General features: G+C 46.8%; 2 protein-coding genes across 11 annotated transcripts in view; one reads left to right on the forward strand and one right to left on the reverse strand.

Moving 5' to 3' along the window:
• The window catches only part of LOC121589429, a 158,119-nt gene that overhangs the window by 93,455 nt on the left and 37,830 nt on the right, over positions 1-26,834 (forward strand). For all 7 annotated transcript variants that reach the window (XM_041908352.1, XM_041908351.1, XM_041908357.1 and 4 more), the window contains 2 exons: positions 1,834-2,593; positions 13,086-13,226. In XM_041908352.1, the coding sequence (XP_041764286.1) occupies positions 1,834-2,593; positions 13,086-13,226 (901 nt within the window). The remainder of the gene's footprint in view (positions 1-1,833; positions 2,594-13,085; positions 13,227-26,834) is intronic.
• On the reverse strand, positions 5,336-26,827 carry LOC121589437 (parkin coregulated gene protein homolog). Of its 4 annotated transcripts, none has more exons than XR_006004310.1 (5): positions 26,256-26,827; positions 26,081-26,162; positions 19,183-19,294; positions 14,906-15,217; positions 5,336-6,290 (listed from the first exon to the last, which is right to left on the reverse strand). XR_006004310.1 is itself a non-coding variant. In XM_041908372.1 (4 exons), exons 1-4 carry the CDS (start codon positions 26,546-26,548, stop codon positions 14,982-14,984), a joined length of 723 nt encoding a protein of 240 aa, XP_041764306.1. In that variant the 5' UTR covers positions 26,549-26,827; the 3' UTR covers positions 14,872-14,981. The 4 variants fall into 4 exon arrangements, 1 of the variants encoding a protein (XP_041764306.1); XR_006004308.1 differs by lacking the exon at positions 5,336-6,290 and adding an exon at positions 14,610-14,802; XR_006004309.1 differs by lacking the exon at positions 5,336-6,290 and adding an exon at positions 14,610-14,830.

Below are 26,834 nucleotides of genomic sequence, written 5' to 3' on the forward strand. Positions count from 1 at the left end.
GCCTTTTAGTTATTTACAAAGCTTACGCTTCGGTGGCGTTCGTGAGGTCCCTGGCCTCCTACGGATAGGAAGCGGGATTTTCTTCCACTACCGAGGGCGCAGCATCCCAGCTGTGCAACCGGCTGGTTGCCTTTCTTTGCAATCGTGTGTGCGAAAAAGAGGATGGTTTTGTGTGTATATGTGTGTGTGTGTCTGCATCCGGTAGATTTAGAATAGAATGATTGAACCGTACGAAACGGCTATAGTTTGAATGGCAGAGAATGGCCACCCTCTGGCCCGAAAAAACGGAAGTGAAATGAATGTCAAATCGGATTCAGCAAAAGACGACATCGCACGACGGAGCGTACGGCCATCATTTGCAGGGCTGCTGCGGGAGCTGTGCTTCGGACCGTGACCCGCGGGCAGCGAAATAAGGACTAGCTTGTGCACTAGCTTTAGTGGAGGAGCGATGAGGCAGGAAGTGGTCTCGAAGGTCGTCTGAATGCGTGCTTCCCGGGTTGCGAACCTGCGATAGGAAGAATTCAAAGGTGGCGAAGGTTTGAGTCAACCGGGACGGCTTCATGGGCGGTGGAAGCGAAGACCGTATTTACATTTCAATGGCTCAATTCTTTTGGGGCGGGCAGGGAAGGCGATTGAGCGATCGAGCTGGAAGGTATTTGCTGAGTGGCACAGACAGTTTCTACTTCATCGAACCCGATTGCATTACTCGAAGAAAGCGACAATGGGCCAGTAAAGCATCTCGGTTGGTTCAGTCTCCTATTAGTGTACGTGATTGTGTATGTGTGTGTTTGTTTTTTATTGTTCCTTTCGCCTCGGTTCAAACTCACAGTGCTCTCCCAAGCCGGAAGGGATGAAGCTCTCACTAGCAACGAACCAATTGGGAACCCCCTTTGCCAGTGTTATGTGCTCGGTTCCGGCACTATCTGTGCCACTTAAGGTGTACATTAGTGAGTGGTTCTGCACTTTGCCGATCAATAAATAGCAAGCACCACTCTCCACATGAATTGAAATCCTTTTTGCCAGACCTTGCTGTTGCTGGTTCACTCGAAAGTATGCTCGGTTGGTTCGCTTTTAAAATGGATTTTTTTCCTCTCTCAAGATTGTTCTTACAGTGTTAGACCACCAGCCGAGTAGACCCATGGAAGGGAAAGAAAAACGCACCCGTAACACGCACATTACACAATGTTTTTCCTATAAGCATTGCATACCTTCACAACGGTCAACTAATCTCCTGCTGCAAAAGCTTAACGCTCGAAAAGGTGCGCTGGAACGAAGCAGGAAGCCGTTGGTGGGTTCGTTTTGTAAAATGGGCTTCGTTTGTTTCTTTTTTTTTGTCTTCGTTCCGACACACACAGGACTTAAAGTTTCCTAATTGCGTTAATTAATTGGCATGCCTGGAAATCATCACTCTTTCCCGACAATGGACAAAGCAAGTATCCCGCCCGCCGAGACTGGGGCAAATTGGAATGGATTTATGTTGGGTAAATTCCCCGGAGCTGACTAAGCAAACGAGCCAGTCAGCCAGCCTTGGAGTGTGTCTCTATCGTTCCGTACTAAACTCTCCCATCCTTCCACTCTCCTTCCTCCACATTGCCATGATCCGCTGGGGGAAAGGCGACCGTTGTGTAACAGGATGCCGCAACTACTCGCCTGCACTGTGCTGGTGCTACTGATCGACGCTCTCGACGACTCGATGGGGGGAAATAACTATAAATTGAGCTGATTAAGATTGTTGAAGCAAGCAGGCACTAATTGGTTGTTGTCTTCTCTTCTACCGTTTCTCTCCCCCCCCCTCCCTCCCTCACTCCCTCCCTCCCTCTTCCATTGACACAGATACAGGAGAGCAGAAACCCATCGCTGCCACTAGATCTAGAGGTGCCGTACAACAATGACTACACGGTAGTGCGCAGCCACGGCAAGACAGCGAACGGTGGGGGCAGCGGAAGCACGATGGATGCCGGCGGTTCGGCCGTATCTGGAGCGTCCGGGTCCGCTCCTTCTCCAACCCGTCCCACCATCAACCGGACGGTCAATCGGGGCATTATCGGTGGAACGGGCGTCGGCAGTGGGGCACCGACCGCCCGAACGCCCACAACCGTGGTGAACAATCGGAAGAATCACTTCCTGTACAACATTTATAATCCGCACGGCAGCGGCAGCACGATCATTACTGGCGGTGGCATCGTCGGAGCCGGTGCGGAACAGTTCCCGTGGACGCGCACGATCAACGCGACCGGTACGAACCACAACAAGGATCACTACGTGGAAATCATTACCAAGAATGGGTCGACGCGCAAGAACGTGCCGGTCGCGGATCATCCCGATGTGATGGTGAACGGCAACATTAACCTGAACGTGCGGAACGATCTGCACGACCACCATCACCATCATCAGCAGCAGTTGCTACAGCAGCAGCAGCAACAGCAGAAGGAGCAAAAATCGTTTGCCAACTCGCTGTACGATCGGAAGAGCACGTGTATGTTGTATCTGCAGGCGGACCATACCTTCTTCCAGAAGATGGGCTCGGACGAGGCGAGCATCGAGGCGATCACGCGGCACGTGCAGCGGGCGAATCTCATCTACAGAAAAACAGGTTAGTGACCGGGTTTAAGATAGTTAATGCAACATGCCTTGTTACCTTTCGTATAAACAGGGTTTTACAATGGTCTTTAGACGATCTATACACTTTTTCTGCAAAAATCAAATGTTTTTATAGGACATATTTTGAGATTCTTGATTAGGTGGTATCGATTTCAACTGATTAGCGTTGCTGTCATAACATTTTTTCAGAATAGTTTTGAATACAAAAATTCTCTTCAGAAATATGAACAGCATCAGCACCAAGTAGTTTGATATCAATAATTTACCAAACAAAAGATAAAATTAGAGTGTCTAGCTGTTTGAATTTATGCGGCGGTCCCGTGGTGCAGTCAACTCACACGACTAAACCGTAGGACCGTAGTGGCTTCAAGTCTAGAATGGACCGTCCCCTCGTAGCAAAGACTGACTATAGGTACCCTCTGAGCTACGACCCCCTTCAAGGTACGACGATTCGCAGATACGACGATTTTGACAGTTCAAAGTTGTTATTGTGAAGAAATTGATGTAATTTTTTTTAAATTTCGTGCTGATAACCGTTACACACACATTTCCAAAGATTCTCCAACTACCCGATCTTGAATATGGGAGTAAAATTAATATTCACAGATATTCGACAGAAGACTATTTCGACATACGCCTTGCTTTGGGACATTTTTTTCGGTCCCAAATACAGTTGTATCTCGGTGGTCACCTGTATCCGGCTGCATGATACTGAACAATTCTCAAAAACCTGTAAACGCTGGACATTAGACCGAGAAGATGAAGAAGCTGTTTAGCTGTTTCTCGAAGCGCAAAATTGGAAAAGAGTTTATTTCACGAAATCGATTTACACTTATAAACTAAAAGATCGAGCCGCAAGCTTCAAACTTAACGAATGAACTTCGTGTTTCGTTAAACACGATCAAACTGACTTCCGTGCTTCCGTGCCTGTGTCTGAATAGTCGCTACACTCTTAATAAAACGCTAAATCTAATGTCTTTGTCTATAAAAACCATTGATTTTCAAAATCAATCAAATTCGAAGCCGGTCTCATGATACAGTCGTCAACTCGTACGACGTAACAACATGCCCGTCATGGGTTCAAGTCCCGAATAGACCGTGCCGCCGTACGTAGCACTGATTATCTTGCTATGGGGGGCAATCAATTAGTCATTGAAAGCCAAGCGCATAAGTGGTTCAGACAGGCCTTGACTGAGAACGGTTGTTGAGCCAAAAGAAGAAGAATCAAATTGAATTATTGAATAAAACTGCGTAAAAAAGCTTCAAACCCTATATGCATGCTACATATCAACAGTTCAGGTTTTATTTGACTATCACCACTACAGAAACAAAAGAGCGATACCATCAAATTTTTTGTGTTTAATACATTGGTTATTGCCTAATTCAAAAATATTCTTCATACATGTATGTTGCCGTGAAATAATTTGCTTTTATCAAATTGCTTTTATCCTTCTATTCATATTACTTTCCTTTCAAACTAATGAAAACCGTACCAACAATCGTGTTTTGCATCTTTCTGACCTAACCTCGCAACCTCCATCCCGGCAGCGATAGAGGGTTAACGATCTCTGAAATCAATTTATTTGTGCCGTGCAAATTGCATTCTGCACCATCAGCCCGTGCCATCCCGAAACAATGTGTTTTACCATTAAATTGCTTATTCCATTCCATTACATTACAGCCTTTCTCCACCGTCATGCCTTTCCCGTGACCCATCGCGCTCGATTGAATCGGAATGACATTACGGTGTTTCGTGAAAATGCATAAGCGCGCGCGTATCGTTCGGTTTAAGTAATATTTTATTGTTACCAGCGATTGCTTGTGCCCCTCCTGCCCGGGATCGAGATTTCAGGCAACGAGCTACGATTGCTAACGGTAGCGCACGACGACCTCACCGTTTTCCCGCCTTGTTTGCTACTGAACAGTGCACTACACTGGCCCAGACAATGGGCGATAAGCTCCCGAGCAAAGACTATCGATGAATCTCTTAACCTTCTTCTCCTCCCTCCGTCGACGTGTCCCCGGCTGGGTCCGGCTTCACAACAATCCACGAACGAACCGAAGAACGGACGGTAGGAATCCAAATTTAGCGCCGCCGTGTGCATGCATGCCACGGGGCACAATGTTCGCTCGAGAAGCATTGGCACCATCGGTCGTTACGGCACCAGCCCGGGGGTGTCCTCGCACGAAACTTTCCAACAAATCGGAAAAGGATCGTTCTCCTGCATTGGGGGGTGAATCACAAACCAGTATTTGATGGTGGCTGGCATATTTCGGTGCACGGGTTCCGTTCCAAACCGGGACCACCAGGCAACGGGGAGACGTGTGGCAAGTGGGACAAATGCGGGAGGATTTCAGAATGCGGAATAACTAAACTGTCACGGCCCCTTACGCTTGCTGAGGCTCGTTTCGTGTGGCTTGCACCTCTTGATCGGCGGTAAAGAATCGAGCTCAACCAACACAAACAAAAAAAAAACATTCCATAGCCAAAAACTCGTTTATAGCATTACATGGTTGCCGTAGTGGCCGCGCGCGCACCGTTCGCCCGTCAGCCGACATCGGAATCGAAATCGTAGCAATAGCTTCGCTCGTAGGTCGGGCCTGTTGCCTGTGCGACAGGAAAGGGGGCAGGCGGCGTGAGGGCAGCGTATTTATATGTATTTTATTCTTGAACATTTGCAACTTTTCCTCCCATTTTCGGTTCCCTGACAATGAAATTCGTTCTTCTCACGGAATCCACTTTTTTTCACTGAATATCCGAATACGAGTGCGGAGGGCTCCGTTTGCTCCGTTTGCATGTGGATGTACGGAGCGACTATTGGATGCGCTCGAGGGTAAGGGAGGGAGGGTGTTTTGTTCTTTCTTTCAACCAAAAACAGCACACGGGTTGGCTTGCCGAGAAACTGGAACAGTTGTTTCTTCCAGGGAGACAGAACGCTTCTCATGCACTGGGAATGTTATCGTACCGGTGCTGTGTCCGTGTGTGTGTGTGTGTGTGTGGAAGGTTGTTTTGCTATGCTTTCTCCGCTAGCATACACCCCCCGTCCCTCCTTCCAAAAGCATGTGTTTTGATGCTGTAGTAGATTGCTGCTCGAAGCGGTTTGAATGTCACAATGGGAACGGTTTAGAAGCTCTGCAGCGCCGCCGGCCGAAGGGCAGGCATGGTGCGGGCGATGTAAGGCGGCACCATCGTCGCGTCCTGATCCTTTCAGGTGGTTGTGAAGCAGCGGCAACAGAAGTACAGCCTGATTGATACTATCGTTGCATGTGTAGCTCGTTTCGCTTGCTTTTCGTGGATGTGTGCGTGCGCACATTTTTCGTCGTGCCTGGAGGCAGTATCGGAGCAAATAATAGAAAACCCCACGGTAAACGTAATGCAGGCAAGCATTCCATTTATATTTTTAACCAGCATCCGGGGTACGACATTTGGAAAAACAGGACCACCGCCGAGCGTGGGAAGGGGGAGACGCCTATCGGTCGTGGGCCAGCTCTAGAATCTCGTTGGAAATTGGACCGAGAAATAGACCGCCAGGCTAACATGCGGAAACTTCAGCGAAAAGCAGTCGCGTGAAGTTTTGTTTGACTTCCGGTGAAGGAAGCACAATCGCTAGCTAGAACCGACCGAAAGGGACAATCTTGATACTGCATTATGATGATTGTTGTTTAGCATATGAAGCGCAGCGAGATATCTGTTGAAAAAGAGAGCATGATAAAGAGATTCTTTCTGTTATTGTAAATGTTTGCCCAGCAGTATAGAACTGCTGATAGTTTAGTGTTTTGAAATCGCTAAGAAGCAACAGTGACTGTCCAAGAGAAACGTACTCTTTTCCGAATTGTTTTAACACAAGATGCTTCTCATACATTAACATTTTGAAGGTTACAATATTTTATAGGAGAGCCTGTATAGTTTTACCAAACAAGAAAAAAATAAACCCAACAGTTGAGACGAAAATTGTGAACTATTTCGAATATTACGTTAAAAGCTCACATTTTAGACAAAACTATGCTAAACCGATAAATTTCGAAGTATAAAGAGCATGTTTTATTTAAAATTTTACCTCCTTTGACCAGAATAATAAATACAATAAAGTTTCTGCTGCCACCGGCCGGAATGAAATTCACCGAAACGGTTGAATGTCTGACCCGCTAGTTAAAAACGTTGCCGCACTGCCGGTTGCGGCTCCGCTGTGCAATGGTTTTGCAAATTGTGCGCAATTAAATGAAACGCCGTTGCGCAATCAAAAATTGCGTGTGAAAATCAATCACATATCGTTACGGATCACCGACACAGCATCAGCCGTTCGGTTTGGTTTTATCATCCTCTCTGTACTGTCAGTTGCCGATACTCTTTTTACCCTGGAAAATCACCACGGTACCTCGATCTCGGTCACGCACTGAAAGCGAATGGGCCTGCCGTCTCTTTCTTTCTCCTTCTTTTCTCCCTCCTCAAGTGCGCAATCTTCCCAATTTCCCGCCCACGACAACGGTGACATTTACGGCCCCGGTCGCATTCCACCACAGGTCCAGGTCCTTCATCAAATTTTACCGCAGTCATTTTCCGGATGACAGCGTCCAAAGGGCCAGGGAACCAACGAGACGGGAAACACGGAAATATTTCATTCCGCCGACTCCTCTCCTCCTTCCAGAGTCCAGTCCATGTGCACTCCTCCGGCCAGCAGGAAATTCGTTTGGGGTGAGCGCATCAAACCCGTCGAAGAGAATTTAATTCAATCTACAACGTCCACTCGAACGCCTAGATAACCGATCGGCGGAAGAGATGCGGGCGAAGCGCTGCTGGTAGGAGGAGAAAGTCAATTTCCCTCGATGTTTTCCAGATCGCTGGGCTGGGTTGGTTGGTTGGGTGTGACGCGTCTTTGATACGCGTCGCGCTCGATGCCTCGATCTGTCAGATCACGCGGAGGCACACCGAGCTCGGCACGGTATGCTTCAGTAGCGCACCACCGCTCTGGTGAACCATTCATGTTCAATCGAAACCCCAGTGGCGGTTTCAAGACATCGTTTGCGTTAGCAAAGCAATAAACACGGAAAAGAAGTACATCTTTCAAACCCAGAACCTAGCGGCACGGTATATTTGGCCGTACCGCAACCGACATTGTGTCGTTTAATCTTACCTTCACGGTTGATGGGTATGAAGCACTCTCGCTAACACCTCGTCAGTTGTTACACCGTTGGTCTTAGGAGGGCTGTTCCGAACCGATGGAGAATCCGCATTGAACTCAATCAAAGAGGAAAATCGCACAAAACCAATGTGACGAGGCAAAGGCGATATTAAGAGGCAAAGGTGTGTTTTTAAAGTTCAAGTAGAACTATCATGCCACTGAAACGACTGCGGATTGGTTTGTACGATACAAGACTGTGAACTATCAAACACTATTTTTATAATGAAAGGCAATACGTAACCATTTATGTGGCTTATACTTGATGACTACAATAAACACACGCAAAATCGATCGAATGCTCCTCGGGTCACAGTATGATATTTAATTTTAATATAATATTTAATTACAAAAAATACTTTTAAAAGAAAGCACTCATTTTTGATAAACCTTCTAGCAAACTAAAAATTGGACCCATGCGCCATTTTACAGCTTTCCACTGATTTGCTTTTGCAAATCGGATTTGGCCAAAGTTTTGTTTTGCTGCTATGCTCATCTCTCTATCAAACGCACAGTCCGAATAAAAACACCTGTCAATCAGTTCAAAGATACGGAGCAGCCGTAGTTGAATGTAAATCCGGTTAAGCTACCTGCTACCACCGGGCTTCTCCATCGCTCAGCACAATCCACCAGGCGCCTCCATGCAGTCCATGGCAAACTCCAGGTGCGATGAATAAAAATTCAAATCCCAATCAAAAGCGCTTCCGTGCGTGTGTTGAGTGATTAGATTAGTGAAAATACGGTACAGTATAGAGAGCGGTAGCTGGGAATCCAGTGTGGCTCGGTATGCAACGAACCCGAAAAAAGCGGTTTATCCAGCTTTCCACTTTCCACTGTAAATTTCCAGGTATCATTAAAAAAAAAACGATGCACAGTCGTTTTTCCAATTAAGTGCAAACATTTTCCCGATCGTTTGTTTGGCTAGCAGTCAGTTTTTTGGCACGTGCATTCGGTAGATGGTTTCCCTTTTAAAACCTTCCGAATAATAACAACAAAAATGGAATGCTAGCGTATGTTTCAGTTCGATAATAGGCACACAACCATGCTGAACAAAACAAAGACACATGTTGTTCATCCGTTTGATGCACTTTTCTAGCGTGGTGGCAGCTAAATGTTGGACCAGGTATTTGCTTGATTCAAGCGTGTGAAAACGTGACTTCAGTTGGTCCAAAAGATGAAAGGGAAAATTGTTTTGAAACGTGTTTGCACAGCACGTACTGTGCCGTGCGTTATGTACATTAGTCTTGCCAGCCAAACAATGCGCGATGACAGTTTAACATCGAATAATAGTGGGGGGAGGGGGGGGGGGAACAACTAACTGAACATAATTTATTGTCTCTAGCCGTGTTGTTACCGTACACCAACGTACACCAACGTGCCACTGATCAATGCATTAGCAACCAGCGGGGCGACTGGGCGACCTACTACCGTGCACTGTCGCGCTGTCTTCGTGCGGACAAGCGGCGGTTCACCGAAATTTATTCCATCCCAGCCGGTGGCCAGCCCCACGGCACACGCGGTGGTGGCTCGCACAAGAAAACACGACCAACCTATTACCGACTGGAAACCGCCCATTTAACATCGGCTCGGATGTTAACGCCCGCCATTGAGTGCCACATCAATGTCGCAGCCACCCGGTCGGAGGCGCCACAAACCACCGCCGCGTGCGAGAAGCGAATGTTTCTCGAGTGAATAATAAACTCCGGAAAACCGATAATTGTCTTCTGGCGCTGACACAAACCGGAGAAGAATCATTCGCTGCGAAACGAGGGAAGGGATGAGGCGGGACGCTATCGAACCCCCGTTTCCTGGTGGGAGCCGTTCTTCATTTTGTCAAAGCGCGTTCCTGCCTTCGGGCAGCAGGTCGCTTCTAATCGAAACACAGCCATTGCGTCGGACGACGGGAAACAGGGGCAACCGCGCAAAGGGCGCACACACAGTGTGTGCGGAGCAGCTTGTCGCTTTAAGTGCCTAGCATGCCTAGAATAAATTTAAAATTATCGATTGTGGTCCGGAACAACATGGACGCGCGATTATGTGGGTGCGGTTTTGCTTTTCACGCCGTACGCGCTTGTCGTGTCGTTGTCGTTGTCGGCGGTTCGAACGGATGGTCCCATAAATTGCAACAATTTATGGCACAACATAAACAACGCGGAAAGCCCATAAGCGGGATCAAAATTGAGACATTGCGAGCGCATTTTAATTGTCTGTCCTGCATAATGCATAAAAATCGGCACATAAAAATCGCACGCAGAGTTCACTGCGCGAGGTAGTGATTCGGCACCCATTTGTTTGGGATTTTGGAATTAAAATCCGGTAACCGGTAACGTCAATCATTCGCAGGAGCCTGTGTGTTGCTGTTCATGGCTGGTGGCTTCAGAAGGGCGGTAAAAATAATATTTGTTCATTTATTTATCTTTATTTCACGAGATGCATCAGAATACCTGCCGACGCGGAATATACATTATGCAATGTGCAATTGGAAAACGGTCATGGTGCAAATAATTGATACAATATGTCACGAAGCGCAGGAAAATGGTTTTGCAATCATGCCTATGGTGAAAACTGATCCGTTGATTATCGTTTATGGATTTTATTGCGCTTGCGGTACTTCTACAATCGAATCCACAATTATGAAAATTGCCCGACCTCAATGGTGCATCTAGCTTATGCTTTATTACACGCAGATTACCTTTTTGTAATGTTTGTTTTGTGTCTGTGTTTCTAGATTAAAAAAGCAAACATATTTTATATCACTTGATGGGAAAAATAAAAAATTATTTATTTTTAGAGTTTCTGATTTACATTAATTCTTTGAACAACAATAGCTCTGTTTTGAAGCATTACTGAAATGATTCTTTTCTCAATCAATACCAACTGTGTCGAACTTATTGCCAATATCAGATAATTAATGCTGAACAAAATCTCCCATTGGTAAATGCTGGTACTTTATAGTCATTGCAGTTGCAAACCATTTAACCATGGTAAAGCAGAGTAAATTAACAAAGCTAAACGAACCGTGCAAAACCTAACCAGTAATTTAATCCATAGCCCTCTCTGGTATGGATCGAGATGCTTCTGGCAGCCGGGAGACGGAAAGTCAGTAAAGAATAGTTACCATCCAAGCAGAACTTGGAAGGTAGATACCTTTTTACAGTATTTTTGTGATAAGTAATCTGCACAGACTCGATACCACATTGTGTTGTTGTCGGACTGTGTACCGCCCAGGCAAATACTGTGACTTCTTGCTTGAACGATCCGTAATCCCTGGCAAATGTCCCTCCCCCAAGGCTGCTCGGCACATTACTTCCGGCTAAATCGGAACGTCCTGTCTTCTCCCGGGCGGAGCTGCATGACCAATCGATAAATTTAACTTTGACTTGCATTGGCGGTTTGTTGGGTATTTTTACTCAAGCCCCGGGGGATTCTGGCTGTACGGTGATAACTGTGCTTACACCCAGAACGCCACAGTACCGAAGCACAAACAGCTAAGCCAGTTTTAATACGTCCCAGCAGCTCTGCCCAATAAGCAAATCCTGACCAAAAGCCACAAAACGTCTCCTGGGGTTTGAGGTTGCAAATTGTTGCAATGGCAAGGTACCGATGTGATACCGGTGTAGCGGTAGATGGTAGATCATCAACTGCACCAGCGAACTGGAAAGTCCGTTTAATGAAAACGAAACTAAATGCATATGTAAACATGCTGGCAATATAGCCTACATCCAGGGTTTCTATTAGTGAGTGGAATTTTAACCGTACAGTTGATACTATCAATTTGACGGAAAGTTGATAACAGTTGCTTGAAATCAAGACTTCTGTAGTACTATTTTTTACAGTTAAAGCAAAGATAAAGGTCGAAATTATAATGAAAATGAACAAAAGTTACACTTTACATCTTCAAAAGTGACATCTTTTGACATTAAGTTAGCTTTAAAATCGAACGAGGCGTTTAAATTACATATTCTCTGTTGCACACTGAACCCCATTTCTCATTTACCACAAGGGTTGAGCCCCAAGCAGCATTTTGATAATTCGTTCTACCTTTTAAAATGTGTTGTATTTACTTGGAAAACATTTAGCATTTTTTGTACGCAGATTTATGTTTATGTTTTATGTTAAAAGATTTTATGTCTAAAGCAACAGAATCTTTTCCTATGTACTAAAAAAATCTCTCAGTGCACACCTTTTCTCAGTTGCCTTTGCTTCGCAGTACAACAGTTGCACATGCGACGCACATGATTGTTCCATTATTGTGCTCTCTGGTACTTCACGTCAACGAGGCGGCCGGCCTCTTTGGAGAGCACTTCGACAGCACATATTGCCCTTCTCATGCTCCTTCTTTCCTTCCTCCCTTTACTTGTCGTCCTTCGCCTGCTCCTCCTACCTCTCACACATCGACAGCCAATGGAAAAGCGTCAGTCATTAAGGTGCGAGAAGAAAAGCAAACATTCAACAAATGTCATCATCATGCTACCCACTTTTCGCACTGCCTGAGTGCTCCGTTTTGCGTATTCTTTTTCCCTCGCTAACCGGCGCAGGTGGTGGAGCAATCGTCACTCACTCGCAAATCATCATCCTGTGGCCGGCCGTACCTAGCGCGCGTGTCGGTTGCTGCAGAATGTTCTCTAGGATGTTTGATGTGGTAGGCCACCGGGAATAGGAGAGCCAAGGTGGTGGTGAGGATGATAGCACCACAGAGTGAAGGCTGAAAACGGGGACGACTTACTCCGTGAGCTCTTGACGCTTTCTTTTGCTTGTCGGCCAGGTGTACCGGATGCCGGGTGCAACGAGGCATCCAGCATTCCAAGCAATTTCTGTCCCACCACGAAGACATCCATCTCGTTTGCCTCGTTTGCCATCGTTTCTGGTGCGACAGTCGCAAATGCATTTGCCGTTCCTCTTGGTACTACAATCCGGGAGTGAAAGATGGGGTTGGAAAATTTGTCACCTGCACAAATGTGCAACGGGTGATCTTTTGCATTTCCTAGCGGTGCTGTAGGTGGATGCGGTTGGGTTTCTGTTTGTGTTGTGAATGCATGGCAAACTACAATAGCGCACGGTGAGTAAAGAGGAAAATGTAAACGATTGCCATACAATCACCGGCTCTTCGGCAGGCTGCCAAGTATGCTGGATGCTGTTTTTGTTGTGATTGTTTGTTTGTGCTCAGCTAGTTGATTGAGAAAATTGCTTTGCTTTCCGGATGATTCGAAAAAAAAAACGTAGCTAAAACCTGAACCCTAATCGATCCTGTGGTAATTACACCCACAAACTTACCGAAACTAACACTTTTTACTTGCTCTGTTTCAGATTTCAACGGCGATGGAAAGCCGGATAACATCACCTTCATGATCAAGCGCATCAAGGTGCACAACCAAAATGCGCTGAAGGATCCATCGTACCGGTTTCCCGGAAACTATGGTGTGGAAAAGTTCCTAGAGCTGTTTTCGGGTAAGTTAGATCGCTTTTGTTTATCTTCTTGAACACACTCTCTCTCTATCCGCAGCGTAGGGTGTGTGTATTTGGGAAAGTTTTGTATTTCTATTGCCTCACTGCAAGCAGCACTACGAAAGCAGCCCCCCAACACCCTAAACTCGGCCAGTGTGTTTGTAGAATTAATACTTGCACAAGGTATCTTCGACAATAGGCAATAGAGTTGATCCAATAATTCTAAATAATCCTACCCCGATAGAGGCTGAAATCAGGAACCCCAACGCATGATTTTCTTAACGAAATAAAAACGTGGATAAAAGCCCCTTGAAAAAAGTCTGCTCGAAAATAAAAGTCAATGGGGGGGAAACCGATGACTGTCAATGTATATTTTATTGAAGATCGGTTTAGTGGCACGTTCGAATGTGTGCGGATAAAAGGTTTCCAACCTACACAAAACCCTTCGTAAGTTCCGTGTCGTACGGGTGCTGTATGGGTGATTGTAGGGTGCATATCTTGCTTCGATGAAAGCAGGGGAAACACATTGAAATAACAAAAAAAGACATGCGCAGGAGTAAGGTACGCCAATCGAAAGGTAATAGAAAATCAAATACCAATTCTATACTTTCGCGTACGCAACCAAGACCTTGTAGAGTGTGGATTTTTTCAACAGCATTTTCCACTACCGATAACGAGCAGTCGACTGTGGAGAAACATTTTCGCTTTGGTTTTAATTCATTATATAAAATTGCCAATATGCATCTTTTGTTGCACAGACAGTTCCGGTCCAGTTTACTGCACTTTTCACACAAAATTTAAAGCAAGCGATGACTGGCCAGTGTTCGCGAAACAGAAAAAAACACCCCGTATCGGAGAATTACGTTCCAGCGGAGAGAAGAAGCAAAATATGTATGCAAATTTACTTTGCAATTTACCAATAAATTTCCTACACACATACACATTTTTGCAACCAATTGCATACTCTCCAATGGTAAGGAGGTTTTTTTTTTCTCCAATTGCAAGCCTCGAAACAGGGTTGATCCTATTTGGTTGTTTCCGTTTGACGGCACCCGCATTCGCAAACGAACGAACCAACCGGCAGGGGATGTTTTCTCGTTCTCTCGCTTCGCTTGCCACCGCACGTGTCTCGTTCTGCACGCAACGAAGTAATAGGATAGAAAATTGCACAAATGATGATTTACCATTTTCCATCCAATTTGGGTTGTGATTTATAATATACGGCCGTTATACTTCACACGAACGTCCGCACTTACGTAACAACGTTACTGTATGGGTCTCCAAAGCGCGCCGGTACGGTTCCGAAGATATTTACCGAGCATGAATATATGCATGGAATTCTTCAATTTTGTTCGCTACGCTAAGTTTTCTGGGAAGGGTTGACTGTTTATGTCATTAAAAATAAAATCAGTTTAATAATCGAAATGGAATCTAGTGGGTCTACTAAACACACTAGCTCCAGCAAGGCCTGCGCCACAGAAGGATTCCCATCCGATTAGATCATTTTAACTAATAATTCTAAGAATATATTCGTTATTACGTCTTTCAAAATTCATTTTGGCGAAAGAAGCTTCGGTTCCTGCTCGATTTATAACAAAATAAATGAACTTATGTAACAACTCAAATAATCGAAGTGCACCAACTCTGCTTTTTAGGGAGAAAGTATTACCAAAAAGACTTACATTTCTTTTGCATGATATGTTGCTAGCTGGTCATGTTGCAATTTTTGTTTTGTTACACGCATGTTTTGCAACCGATCTAGCGATTGTAGACACAGCTTTCGTACGTTGGCACCATGTACTTAATGTTGAGATACGCATCGGGCCCGCCGCACTGTTCCAGCAGCTCGAGTGTGGCATTCACCACATCGCCAATCCGTCGACCACCACGAAAGTCTATATGATCTCCAATGTTAATGCGCCGCTGCTTGTACAGATTCAGCATTGGCAGCAGCTGTCGATAGTACGGCACCAGAGCGATTCCGATGGATGGTCCTGTGAAAATAAATAAAGAGCAGTGTTTTTTTTTTTTGTTGGATCAACGCTTTCAACGAAACATATGGATTTCAACAATTTCCTAGAACCTAGTGTAAGTCTATCAAAAAAGGTATGTTTCCCCCCCCCCCCCTGAAGGGTAAATACAAGTCTTGCTCACATCTGTATGTGCCATACGTGCTTGAAGTAAAAACCAATCATCGATCATTGACCCCTTCCGACCGTAAAAGGAAACTCATTAGTTGGGGTTTGCTTCTAACGACAGCTGAGTAGAAATGTTCTAACTGGTTGTTTCATTACTTGATAAGCCTTGCCACTTGCAATTCCAGTCTGTATTGACCAGCAAAAGAGCGAACGAAGATAATTGTCCATTTCTGGCTGGTTTGCGTATTTTTACCGTGATGTTATTGCTACAGACCCTTTGCATCACACACAGCGTTAGCCACAGCACCTCGGTGCTACTAGCACTGTCCAGATGGCTGTTAATTTTTCTATCCCGTTTTGGCACATTTCCCATTCGCAGTGGAAAATATCGTCAATTCAGCTTTTGTGCAGCACTGCAAATGGAAAATTGAGCATTCAATTCGCTTTACGTCGTTTCTTTGAATTCTATGAACCATTTTACCAAGAGAGAATGTGATGTTTGGTTCAGCTTTTGTTGTTTTTATTTCAAAGCACGTGCTTTGCCCTTCCCTCCTCCATGTGTGGTGCAATTTTTCTCGTTCAGGGACGTGTGTGGTCGTGTTTTTTTTCGGAGCAGACAGTTTAAACTCGAAACGGAGGAGAAACCAGCCAAACCATAGCTTTACTGCCCGCACAGAAAGGCAAACCACATATTTCCATGCATTTTATCTATTCCGACTTTCGGTGTAATATGGAAGCAATATGGTTCAGCCAATCGCACACACAGTGCACGGTTGCAACTGGACAATCACCTGTGCCAGCACGAAGGGAAATATTCATTTTTATTTTATCTCACACCGCACCGCAATGTGTAAGCACAAAGATTGCTTCTGGTGGTGGAGAACACGTTGCGAACGAGAGCCGGTTACACGATACTGGTAGAAATTTGTTCTACAAATTTGAACTGAACGTTGGTCCAACAAGAACCGAAAAGAGGATTCATACTCACACTCGCACACGAAACAGCGCGTAAAACGTTGTAAAATAATGATGGGCCAACAGTAAAAATCATAAAATAATACTGCCGGGGTCATGTGCCTAGGGTGGCTGCGATGGAATCTTAGCGCTGCCCCTTTTTCCCTAAATACACGAACCCTAGCACGAGCCGTTTGTGTTTTGAGTGAAACACAAAACTGGGAAGAGCTTTTGTGTGTTTTTTCACAACAAGACCGAACGACCAAGACAGGGCTGAATGGTGTTCACCCGCCAGGCACACCATTTCGTGCCGTTGCTGCTATCGTGGCAGGAGAACACGATTACGGGTACGATTCCAGCATTCGTGCGACCGGTATTTGTACTGGTTGAAGGAAGTCAACCGGCAGAATTTTCTGCGCGTAACGTTGGGCGGAAAATTGCAAGAAAACTCAGCCACCCCAAAGCTATTGCGGTGATGTGGTTGCAGCATTGCGTGCTCCATTCAGTAAAAATCGTCCGCGAAAAGGGCTGCTCGTGGATGACAAAGGAAAATGTGAAGTGGAAGTATGAAATTCTGCGAAACGACCAACGCTTTCGGTTGCGCTTTTGAGGAGTTTCGCTCCTCGTTGGAGCAAAACGGACCATCAAACTACGGCGGCTGGAAGAAGCAGAAAAGAATTATTTTTTTTTGAAAACAGGACACCAAGGGCATGGTAAAGCTTTCTTAATAAGGCTAGACGGAACATTAAATGACATCTAGTTATCATTGTTATCATATCCGGAATTAGCGCACGGTTGAAATGAATTGTAACGGGCTCTAGCTTACTGCAGAAATCGTTTGGTGCTATTAATGCTACGCGGACAAAATGCACGATCGCAGCATCCTGCCGGGCGTGTTTCACTGCTGCCGCTTCGGCCAAACACGTACGGTTATTTATCTAGCACAAGCGTTTTAAGTAAATTACACGTTAACGATTATTGCTGCACACGCTTGGCACAGACAACTTCTGCTACTCCGGACTGAAGAGTTTCAATTAGCCGAGACGCTTAACTGACAGTGAAGTGTGTGTGTGTGTGTGTGTGTGGCAGTGGCACGAAAGAAAACCCCAAAAGCCACTAACTCGCCCATCATATCCTTGTGCACGCTGCTGCGCCTCACATGATTTGGCACAAACTGACGGAACACAAGATAACCACGGGAAAGGAAAGAGAGGGAAAGCGTGGTAGCGAAACTGGTGGTAAAGTGCCCGGAGTACCGGAGTACCTCTCAACACAAGCGACAGCGTTTGTCATGTTTCAACGTTAATGGAAAATTAAAATTTAATTTCCTATCTCCCTCGGCCGTCTGCACCTGGGCAATGATTTCCTTTTTTTTCCTCTCGCACGTGTGTAAATTCTTCCCAAGAGGGTTTGTGTGTCCGTGCATAGCATTCAGCCAGGACTGGGTGTGGTACATGTGCCTGGGAGGAGGTGGGTGCGGAGCAAAAGAAAGCAGATAAACCATTTCCACGAACCAGGGATGGGTAGGGGCTAATGCAGCGCCCGGCAAACCCCGGAGTAAAGTAGCAGCAGCACCGGATTCCCAGGAGGATGGTGCAAACTGTCGAAGCTTTCCCAAGATATTAAGACAATCCCAAACAGGTGCCGGGGCCATAAAAATGCTATCAGTAAGTAGCTGACTTTCCTGGGCCGGTCGTCCGCAACAGCAGGCACACGCCCCACACCTCCCCGGACGGAGCACTGCCTCGATTACTGTTCTGTGGCAATATTTTTTACTTTAATTTCAGTTTTACTCGCCATAAACAAAATTAATTAAACCCTCGCCCGTTTCTTCCCTCCACGGTGCTGGTGGTTTCGGGCGGTACTGAAGGTGTCTGATGCTGGTAAAAGTCATCAACAGAACCACCTTTGCTCCTCTAGCATTCCCTTTCCTGTCATTGTGTGTGCTGATGGGACTCGAACGATAATCGAACGCTTTCTATCGGCCATCAACGATTTCAATCGAACGCTTTATAAGAACACTTGCAATGTTGAATCGAACAAACGGAGTGTATGTGTATGCCTTTTATTACATTACTTTACAAGATGAGGTGCCGCGGTGTGCAATAATATTGCCACTGTGTTTAATAAGCAACTACAATGGTACCGTATTGTGCTCGACTGTGAACAAGCGAGCTCTCCGGTTTAACACGTTCTACAAGCAATACTCATCAGTCATAAATCAATCGAACATGAAATTTAAGAGTTATATGAGTCACAATGAAATGCCAACAAACCATTTGTGTTAGCTCTGGACACATTTTAAATGTTTTGTATAAATATTGTTTGCAACCAAAGTATGTATTTATCTGTATTTAAACTGTATCTGTATCTGTATTTAAGATTAATCATATCGAAACCCCAAAATATTACCCTTATGATGATGATTGTGCTGTGAACGTTATGTTGTGAAATTACGCGCTCTACTACAAATGTATCAATTATCAACGCAATCCTCGCGGTTGTTAAATAAAAATGTAATCACTCCGACAGAGCTCACACTGCACCGTACAAGCACGTGCTTCGTCGTGCCAATCTAGGCTCCTCTCTACGAAATCTCCCCTTGATCCAAAACACAGCGTCTGGTGTCTGTTGTCCCATACTACAAACTAACGGCTGCTATTTTAAGCGAACGAGCTGTCATCGTTGGGGAGCGCTGTGCAGTGTGAAGCTTGCCAACCGGAGATGAGTCAGACGACAAAACAGACGATCCCCAACGCACTACTGTCACACACTGTCTGCCGCTCGGTTTCGTTACAAGATGCTCATCTTCCAGACGAGCTAGTGCCACATTGCCGAGACTACTACTAACCCACGGGTTTACTTACCGACACGCAGCAGCTGCTGTAACGCGTTTAATGTTGCAATTATAATGTCCGGATTTCTCGTGTTCAACGCCTCGCGCATTGGCAGTATCAGCATGGGGATGGTTTGAAATATCTGGAGAGTTGGTTGTGTTGTGTTCGAATGCCAATCACACAGCGGTCCACCGCAGCAAGAAACAAAGTATGAGAAGAAAATAAAAACGTGTTAGTAAAGCAAGCTAAACTCCGATCTCATCTTTGGAAGTCCTTCACTCTAATCACCACCCAGAAACGCACCGGACGGGGACGCCCGAAATGGAAATGTAAGAGATTATGATAGCATCGCAAATCGGTTGGAAGTAACGACCGCAATTATAGGCATTGTGCTCCCGGTAGGCGACCGGCTCCCTGGCGAGAGGCTGTAGCGGCGTCGTTGCGTCACTCGGGACAGGAGCATCGGAGCAAAAGCCTACGGCGCTTATCTTCACCACCACCTCACGCCATGTGGGGCCTGTGTGGCCAAGCGACTGTGTCGTCCGAAACAAGCGGTAGAACACTCTCGCTATCATTACGATCGCACCACCACCCCTTACTTGAACGGGTCGATTGCCCTACCCTCTCGTCCGCCCCTCGTGACGGCAATGGCGATGCGTATCATTTCGAGGATCAGAAAATCCTATCTCACTCCCTGCGCCTCGTGGGCGGTCTTCATTATAATCTAATCGTAGAACGGTTCACTAAAGCCTAATCCCAAGTGTGTCCCCTTGTCCGGGTTGCTTCTTCGTCATTCTGCTTCCTCAACACCGAAACCTGGCTTCTCGGATTCCTACGTATCTAGGCACTTGGCGCACGTTTGGTAGCTGCTGTGGAGCACCGTCCTTCCTCTGAAAGTAAATTAATTTTTTCATCCATTGCCTGCGGTCAGTCACACTCTGTCTCGGCGCTCCGACTAAATCGGCTTTGCATCGGTGAACGGGGCTGGCGGGCGCCCCCAGTGCCTTCGGAGGGGGCACGGGTGTCGGACCAGAAACACTCTCAGTAACCGGCAAAGGCTGCACCCCCTGCTGGGACACTTTCAGTGGAGCTTGTGGCAGTGATGCAGAGCTGATGCGAACGATCTGACCAACTGATGAAGCCGACCGCTCGCAGGCAGACATCCGGCGTCGTAGGAGGTAGTACCTGCTGTTGATGAGGCGCCGGTTTTTTGCCCAAAGAGCTGTGTCCCTACCGTTAGCCTTCATCAGCATTATTAGCATCAAGCCCATCAAGAATTCCACAGCTCCCGCAGTGCTGGGATGGGGCTCCGCTCCGCGCTAATCTTCATGAAATTAATTTATTAAATTATGTACCATCATTGAGTCGGCTGTTTTCGAGCGTAAAAATCAAGCACCATCCTCTTTCACGGTGACAACAACCGTGCAGGGCCTTCTGGGGACACCCAGCTAACCAGGGCAGAGGCAAGGTTCATTGGCCAAGCTTGGAAGAAAAGGAGCCAAAAGGAGATGCGACGCGGGAGAAAGGATTCAATCTAATTTTCCCCATTCGGGCCATCTTGCTTTCGCTTTACGGGGGGTTTCCCGTGCACTTGGCGCAGGGCACTTGTGGATAGTGGCGGGAAATTTACGCCAAACTGGAGCCCAAGGATTAAAGCCCTGCACCCCCTGCCCTTAGTAGCTGAAATCAGCAATTCAACCAACGTCTCAACGCTGGCAGCTAAGCAGCGGACCTCAAGACTTCAGTTCCGCTCTGACAGAACTGACGGCATCGCGCTGTTGACGCTTTTGCAAAATCGCTTTCGGCAAGCCGGCTGTGTATTAGTGAATGGGCAAAGTTTAGCCCATTAGCGACATGGCGGTTAACTGGTTCGTACTGCGGGAAGGGGGTTTTAAAGTTTATTAATTTTAAGTTTTCCCCCTGATCGCCAGCTTCCAAAAGCGGGCGCTGAAAGACGTACTCTCGGGCAGGTACGCTAACCAAACTGGATCAATAATGTTTCGGCAAACGCAACTGTACGTTCCAATTTCCAAACCGTGGACGGCACTCGGGGGAAATTATTGACGCGCGTAGCGCAGAGGGCCGAATAATCGTCACGTACTCGCTCAAAGTCAAGTTCCACGATATAACTGTGCATGAAAATGTGCTGAATGAAACCCGTCAGTGACGTATCCACACACAGCCGTGCCCTATTCCCATACTACTACCCCCTTAGTATCGGAGAGGGATGGAGAGACACACCTGTGAAGCCACACGACACAAGCACACGGTCCCACACACCTTAGCCGAGGGACGAGTAATTAAGCATACAAAAGTTTATTTTAAGCGAAAATCAGATACAATACGCTAAATTTCGCTGTCAATCGTCACCCCACGGAACAGAACAGTCAGCACACCCGCCGAGCTGACGAATGGAAAGCCGGAAAGCCCTGTGAATGATGAGTTTGCATGCAGCTGAATCATTAATTCCTACCTGCCACGGGCTGCTCCTGCCCGTGTTGCATAAATTCACCCCCTCCAACCGACACCTCTTCCCACGCATGTTGTCTTTCTTTCTTTTCGGAGCGGGAGCGGAGCGAACGGAATCATTACTACCGAGTCGCACGGTCTCTCTGCGTGCTTCCGTCGTGCGCCAGCCTTGGCGGCGTAAAACGTTCAGCCACACAAAGACATACCGTGTGAATCCTCGTGCTGCGATTCGCGAACCGGAATGGCCACGGAAACCTCCGCGGAATTGGGGAGGGGGTTCGGGAAGGCTTTTGCGCCGTATCATGGCGCGGAAAGAAAACTTCATTTGAATATTAAATGATTTATGTTTATGCGATCACAGCGTCTGACGGAGGTGGTTTCGTTTCGCACTTTGCCGTCCTCTCGCCGCCTACCAAACCCCGTCCTGGGATTATTGTGATTGCTCACTCCCGGCAAGAGAGTTTGGCCAGAGCCGGGCCAAAAAGTTCGACAGTTGAGGTAGCGAGCAAATAAGTGAAACTCCGTGCGGTGTGTTTGCTGTGGGTTCAAGATTCGATTGCTCTGCTGAGCGTTCCTGCTTTCCACTCTCATTCGCACAGCCATCGATCTTTGTCTTTGGTCGAGAGACAGAAGACGCATTCAAAATACGATCCCACCCCAATGCGCCATCCGTTTGCCATCTAAAGAATAAAGGATCTCGCCGTTCTTCCAAACCACCATTCGGCTTTTTGTTGGCGTTCCCGAGAGCATCAGCCAAGCACCGATGGTGGCGGATGGTTGATTTAAAGTTTCCCACGAAGAGAAAAAAAAAGTAAGCACCTCTCGGAACATCGTTACCGTCGGGGTGGTATGTTTTTCAGACACACACACACACACACACACACACAAACGAATCTATACGTCACTGTTATGTGCGCATATTCCGTGCCCGACTTGCTCGTTGCCAACCAGCGTCGCCTAAGTACCGAACAGGGTCAAATTTTGCAATTTCTTAACTCTCATTATGATGAATTTGTATGTAAATCGTGGCAATATTTGAATATTGTTATACTCATTTCACGGTGCGCACAAAAGTTTTCCTCCCACCACCCCTTGGGCAAGCGGGATGCCGCCTGCCTGCCCCCCCCCCCCCCCCCCCCCCCAATGTCTGCTGACTGCTGGCAGCGGTTGACCTTAGGCAAATACGATTCCCTCAACGGCAGCAAACTTTCGTCGAAATCGAAGATTGTGACTTTTTACTTGTTTGTATATGTGTGTATGTGTGTATGTGTATGTCTGTGTATGGGAACAACGTAATCCTTCAGCAAATGTGTACCGTTGGCGGTTACGGTTACGATGCTTTGCTTTGGCTCCCTGAAACGAACCAAAACCTACCTCACGGTGAAATTCTACGAAATAGATCTTGTTGAAAAAGTTTGATCTAATTTCTTATTCTATTTGGTTTTCTGACTGTTGTTTTTGTTCTGCGAATTTTTGGATCTTTGTCATCACGCTGCTACACATGGATTTATATCGCTCGGTGGAGTCTCTAAGACAAAGCTGATTGAACACAAAACTCATCACTCTTCAACGGTACTGCACAACCCGAGGGATGAAATACACGCGCACAGAAGAGAAATTGAAATTCAATTCCACTTTCCACTGGCTTTACCATTCTTACAGAAAGACTTTTTTAAATGACTTTTTTTTAAGGACGCATTCCTTGCAAAGTACCCCAACCAGCCCTAACTGTGCTATAGCAAAGGTAGCAGGAGCATCGTTTTCTTTCCCACACTTGTTCACACTTGTTATATGATGTGGCTGTTGAAAAAGATGTCTAATTGCCCTACATTATTGAAGTGTTTCATCTCTCGAAGGGATATCTTTAATTGCATTCGACAGGTTGCTGTGCTGCAGGCTGGCAATGATTCTCCTTTTCTTAGCACAGTTCCAAGCCGATTGGTACAAACAATAATTAACTTTGTCGTTATGCAGATTGAAGATTTCGTATCATCCTGCCTGAATGTCCCCTTTCTAACTCCCCTAGCACAATCTAACTGCAAAGTAGCTTATGCTCTATGAAAAGAAACGCTCTGCACACAGCTCCACCCAAGCATGATGCTATTTATATGCCTGTCGAGGGACCCCCGACCGTAGCCCGGCAAAGGTCCCTAGGTCCCAGTATTAATTTTTCGTCTGCTCATAAAAATGCACTACGCAGAACGGCACCAACCGAGAAATGCACCTCCGCCGTACGGGCGACGGGCAGTAGTATATCAACTAGCGGGAAACGTGCCAACGACAACTCATCTTCATCTAGCCATCTCCTGAACCTGAGCGGACCGTGCGGAAGGTGATGATGATGCTCTATCTCATCAGCTTTTCCGAGGCAACGTCCGAGGGCGACGACGAGGTAAATGAGGTCACCAAAGTCCATAGCCGTGGACCGTTCACTTCAGGTTTACGGGTTTACGATGCCCATCGGACACCCGGCAAAGGCTACGTGATTGTTAGCCGAAAGTTGCAATGTTGCGAGGGCTGGTCCGCTTCGAGTGCTGCAGGAGTTGTTCTCCCGGGGTCCGCAGTTCGTCCATGATGGTGTTCAATGGCTAGCAGGCCGGAATAGGAAGCGCAAAGAACGTGTGTACGGCTTCCCGCTCGGGTAGGTTAGCGTGAAGGTCAGCGAGTTGTCGCCATGTCGGTTGTCGCCAGTAACCAACGGCACACGTGACGAGTAACGGTAACGATCGCGACGATGGTCAACGTAGCACATTTCCCCAACGGTCTGGGTGGAGCACCGCCATAATGCATGGGCCATATTGGACCTCACCGGGGTAAAGGCAATGCTTCCGCCGTAGCACACGTCACGCTGACGACGAACAAGTGACGAGCTGGACACGTTTTTATCTGGCGCAAAAGTGCTCGTGCGTGTGAGGGTGTGTCTACTCCTTTCCTCGTCCGGGAATGCAGCACAACTAACGCAAACGGAGGATAGAGCATTATCGTGGCTAGTAGGAAGAAAAAAAAATCCCAAAGTGCGCTACCGAAAATGTGCACATAAATCTTGTTCCACAGCTTGGGGAAAGCTCCATACAAATCAGAAAAAAAACAGTATCTTCCAAAACTAACACCGAACTCCGGACCGGAAGCGGACAAATGTGACAGCTCTCCCACACTAAACCACTATTAGCCATTTGACGAAAAAGCATCCGTCGTGTCCATCCGGTTGTCTATATATATGTATGTATGTGTGAGTGTGTGGGCCCGTGCTAATGTACAACGGATATTTTTGTTGCTTCTGCACGACTCTTGCCTCAACTATTTTGCGCTAAACCAACCACCGGGTGTGTTTGGTTTCACCGCGAATCCGCTTGTCCAGTCGGCCGCCTAACATGGCTCTTTGTGGCACACCATCAAACACACACACATACACATACATCCACAGATTGCATTAACGTCTGCCAGCGTCATCACTCAGGGGAGTATACTCTTGCGCGAATGTGCAGTGGAGAAAAGCATCCTTCATCCCGCAATCCAACGCTGTGAAATGCAATTTCACAGTCTTCGCTTATTCATACGAAAAAAAAAAAACAGAGGTTTGAGGGGGGTGCCTCACTTCATACCTTCATTGCTCTATCGTGCCGTGTGACGTGTGTCTTCTCCACCGATGCAACACCGATGTGGCAAAAAGATCCGGTCGGATGATTCGTACCGGAAGCGGGGGCAAAAAACACACGGCCTTAGTGTGCGCACTCGGCTAGGAATGGGGATTTCATCTAGTGCAATTCATTTTCCCAACTGAAGAGATGAATGCCGTCGGCGTGCAACAGTTGGACGTTTTCATCCTTTGTGTAGCATCGTAGCTGTTTTCTTTCGTCGAGTTTTTTTTGTCTACCTCCGGTACACACCGAAGCCTTGAATCTCGTGGAGGAAGAGTGTATGCATGAAGTGGCGCCGTACAGTCGTGTCCAGCAATTAGAACCGATTGTGAATGAAGCTTTTATGCGGGGAAAGTATATTTTTTCCGCAATGTTTTCGCGTCCCAAGCATGGGAAGTGAAATTATGCATTGCGAGGAAATCGGGGTAGTTTTCATTGCTGAGGAATCCTTCAAGCGGCTACATACAGCGTACAGCTCTCGTGGAATCAAGCATCCTTGCGATACGCGCAGATAAAAGGATCTAATTTCCCAACGCTTTGGTTTTTAGCTTTTTGAAAAGACGACAGTAACTGAAAGGCTCGTGCAATGTCTCTCAATTTATGTGGTAGATGCTCGTTCAAACATCAGGAAAGGCGCACCAACATTTACCCTTGCTAGCGATACAAATCAGAGGTACGATACAGTAAGCGTCTGAATAATAAACGCCCCGCCGAGCGAATGACAAGCCCCGGCCCGAACCTTGCGCTCCTGCAATTCATCAATCATGAAAGCGCACCTCCCCTTATCCCCTCCCCTGATCTCCCCCAACCCCCCAACTCACCTGTCGTTCGGTCCCGGCTATCAGCAGATCGCTCACCCCGTGGCGTGCAAACTCCCGGTACGGAAATGTCGACTCGCACAACCTGCAATTAGTACCCAATGCCCGTTCGTTAGAGTGTCGAATTTAACGCCTCACACCTCGCCCCTGCACCAAGCCACCCGCGTGCCTTACTTACCCATCGAAGAACAGTGGCAGAAAGCGCTGATAGTTGAGCTGTTCCGGCGGTGTGTGCCACTTGATGAAGTGTTTCACACAGCGCGTTCCGCACTCGCGCGAGATCGGTATGTCGCCGCGCAGGAAAAACCCGCGGAAGCGCGATACGCGCGCCGGCCGGATGCAGTACACCGGAATGGGGCAGGGCGGCCAGACCACTACACAGCGCTGGCAGGCCTGCACTGTGAAGGCTGGCACGCGACGAAGAATTCCGGGGCATGTACGTGGCTGGCACCAGCATGACGTTGACGGCATGTTGTTGCGATATGATGCGCCGACAGTCGAACAACGGGCGGTGGCAGTGCAACACGGTTCGGTCGGTTGAGGGGGATTTTTTTCAGCGAAAGTACAAACCACTAAGAATTTGGTACACTGGTGTGATGCTTTCGGGAAAATCTGAACAGTATCTTGAGCACACGGGAATTTAGATGTTTGTTGTTCGGCCGAAAGAAGAAAAGAGGGACTTCCTCACTGCACTCCACTTGACAGTTGTTCGAGAAACATCTCGGACCAATGGCTACTTGATGCAAACGGTGAAACA

The sequence above is a fragment of the Anopheles merus genome, chromosome 2R (genome assembly GCF_017562075.2).
Source record: "Anopheles merus strain MAF chromosome 2R, AmerM5.1, whole genome shotgun sequence".
Taxonomy (NCBI): domain Eukaryota; kingdom Metazoa; phylum Arthropoda; class Insecta; order Diptera; family Culicidae; genus Anopheles; species Anopheles merus.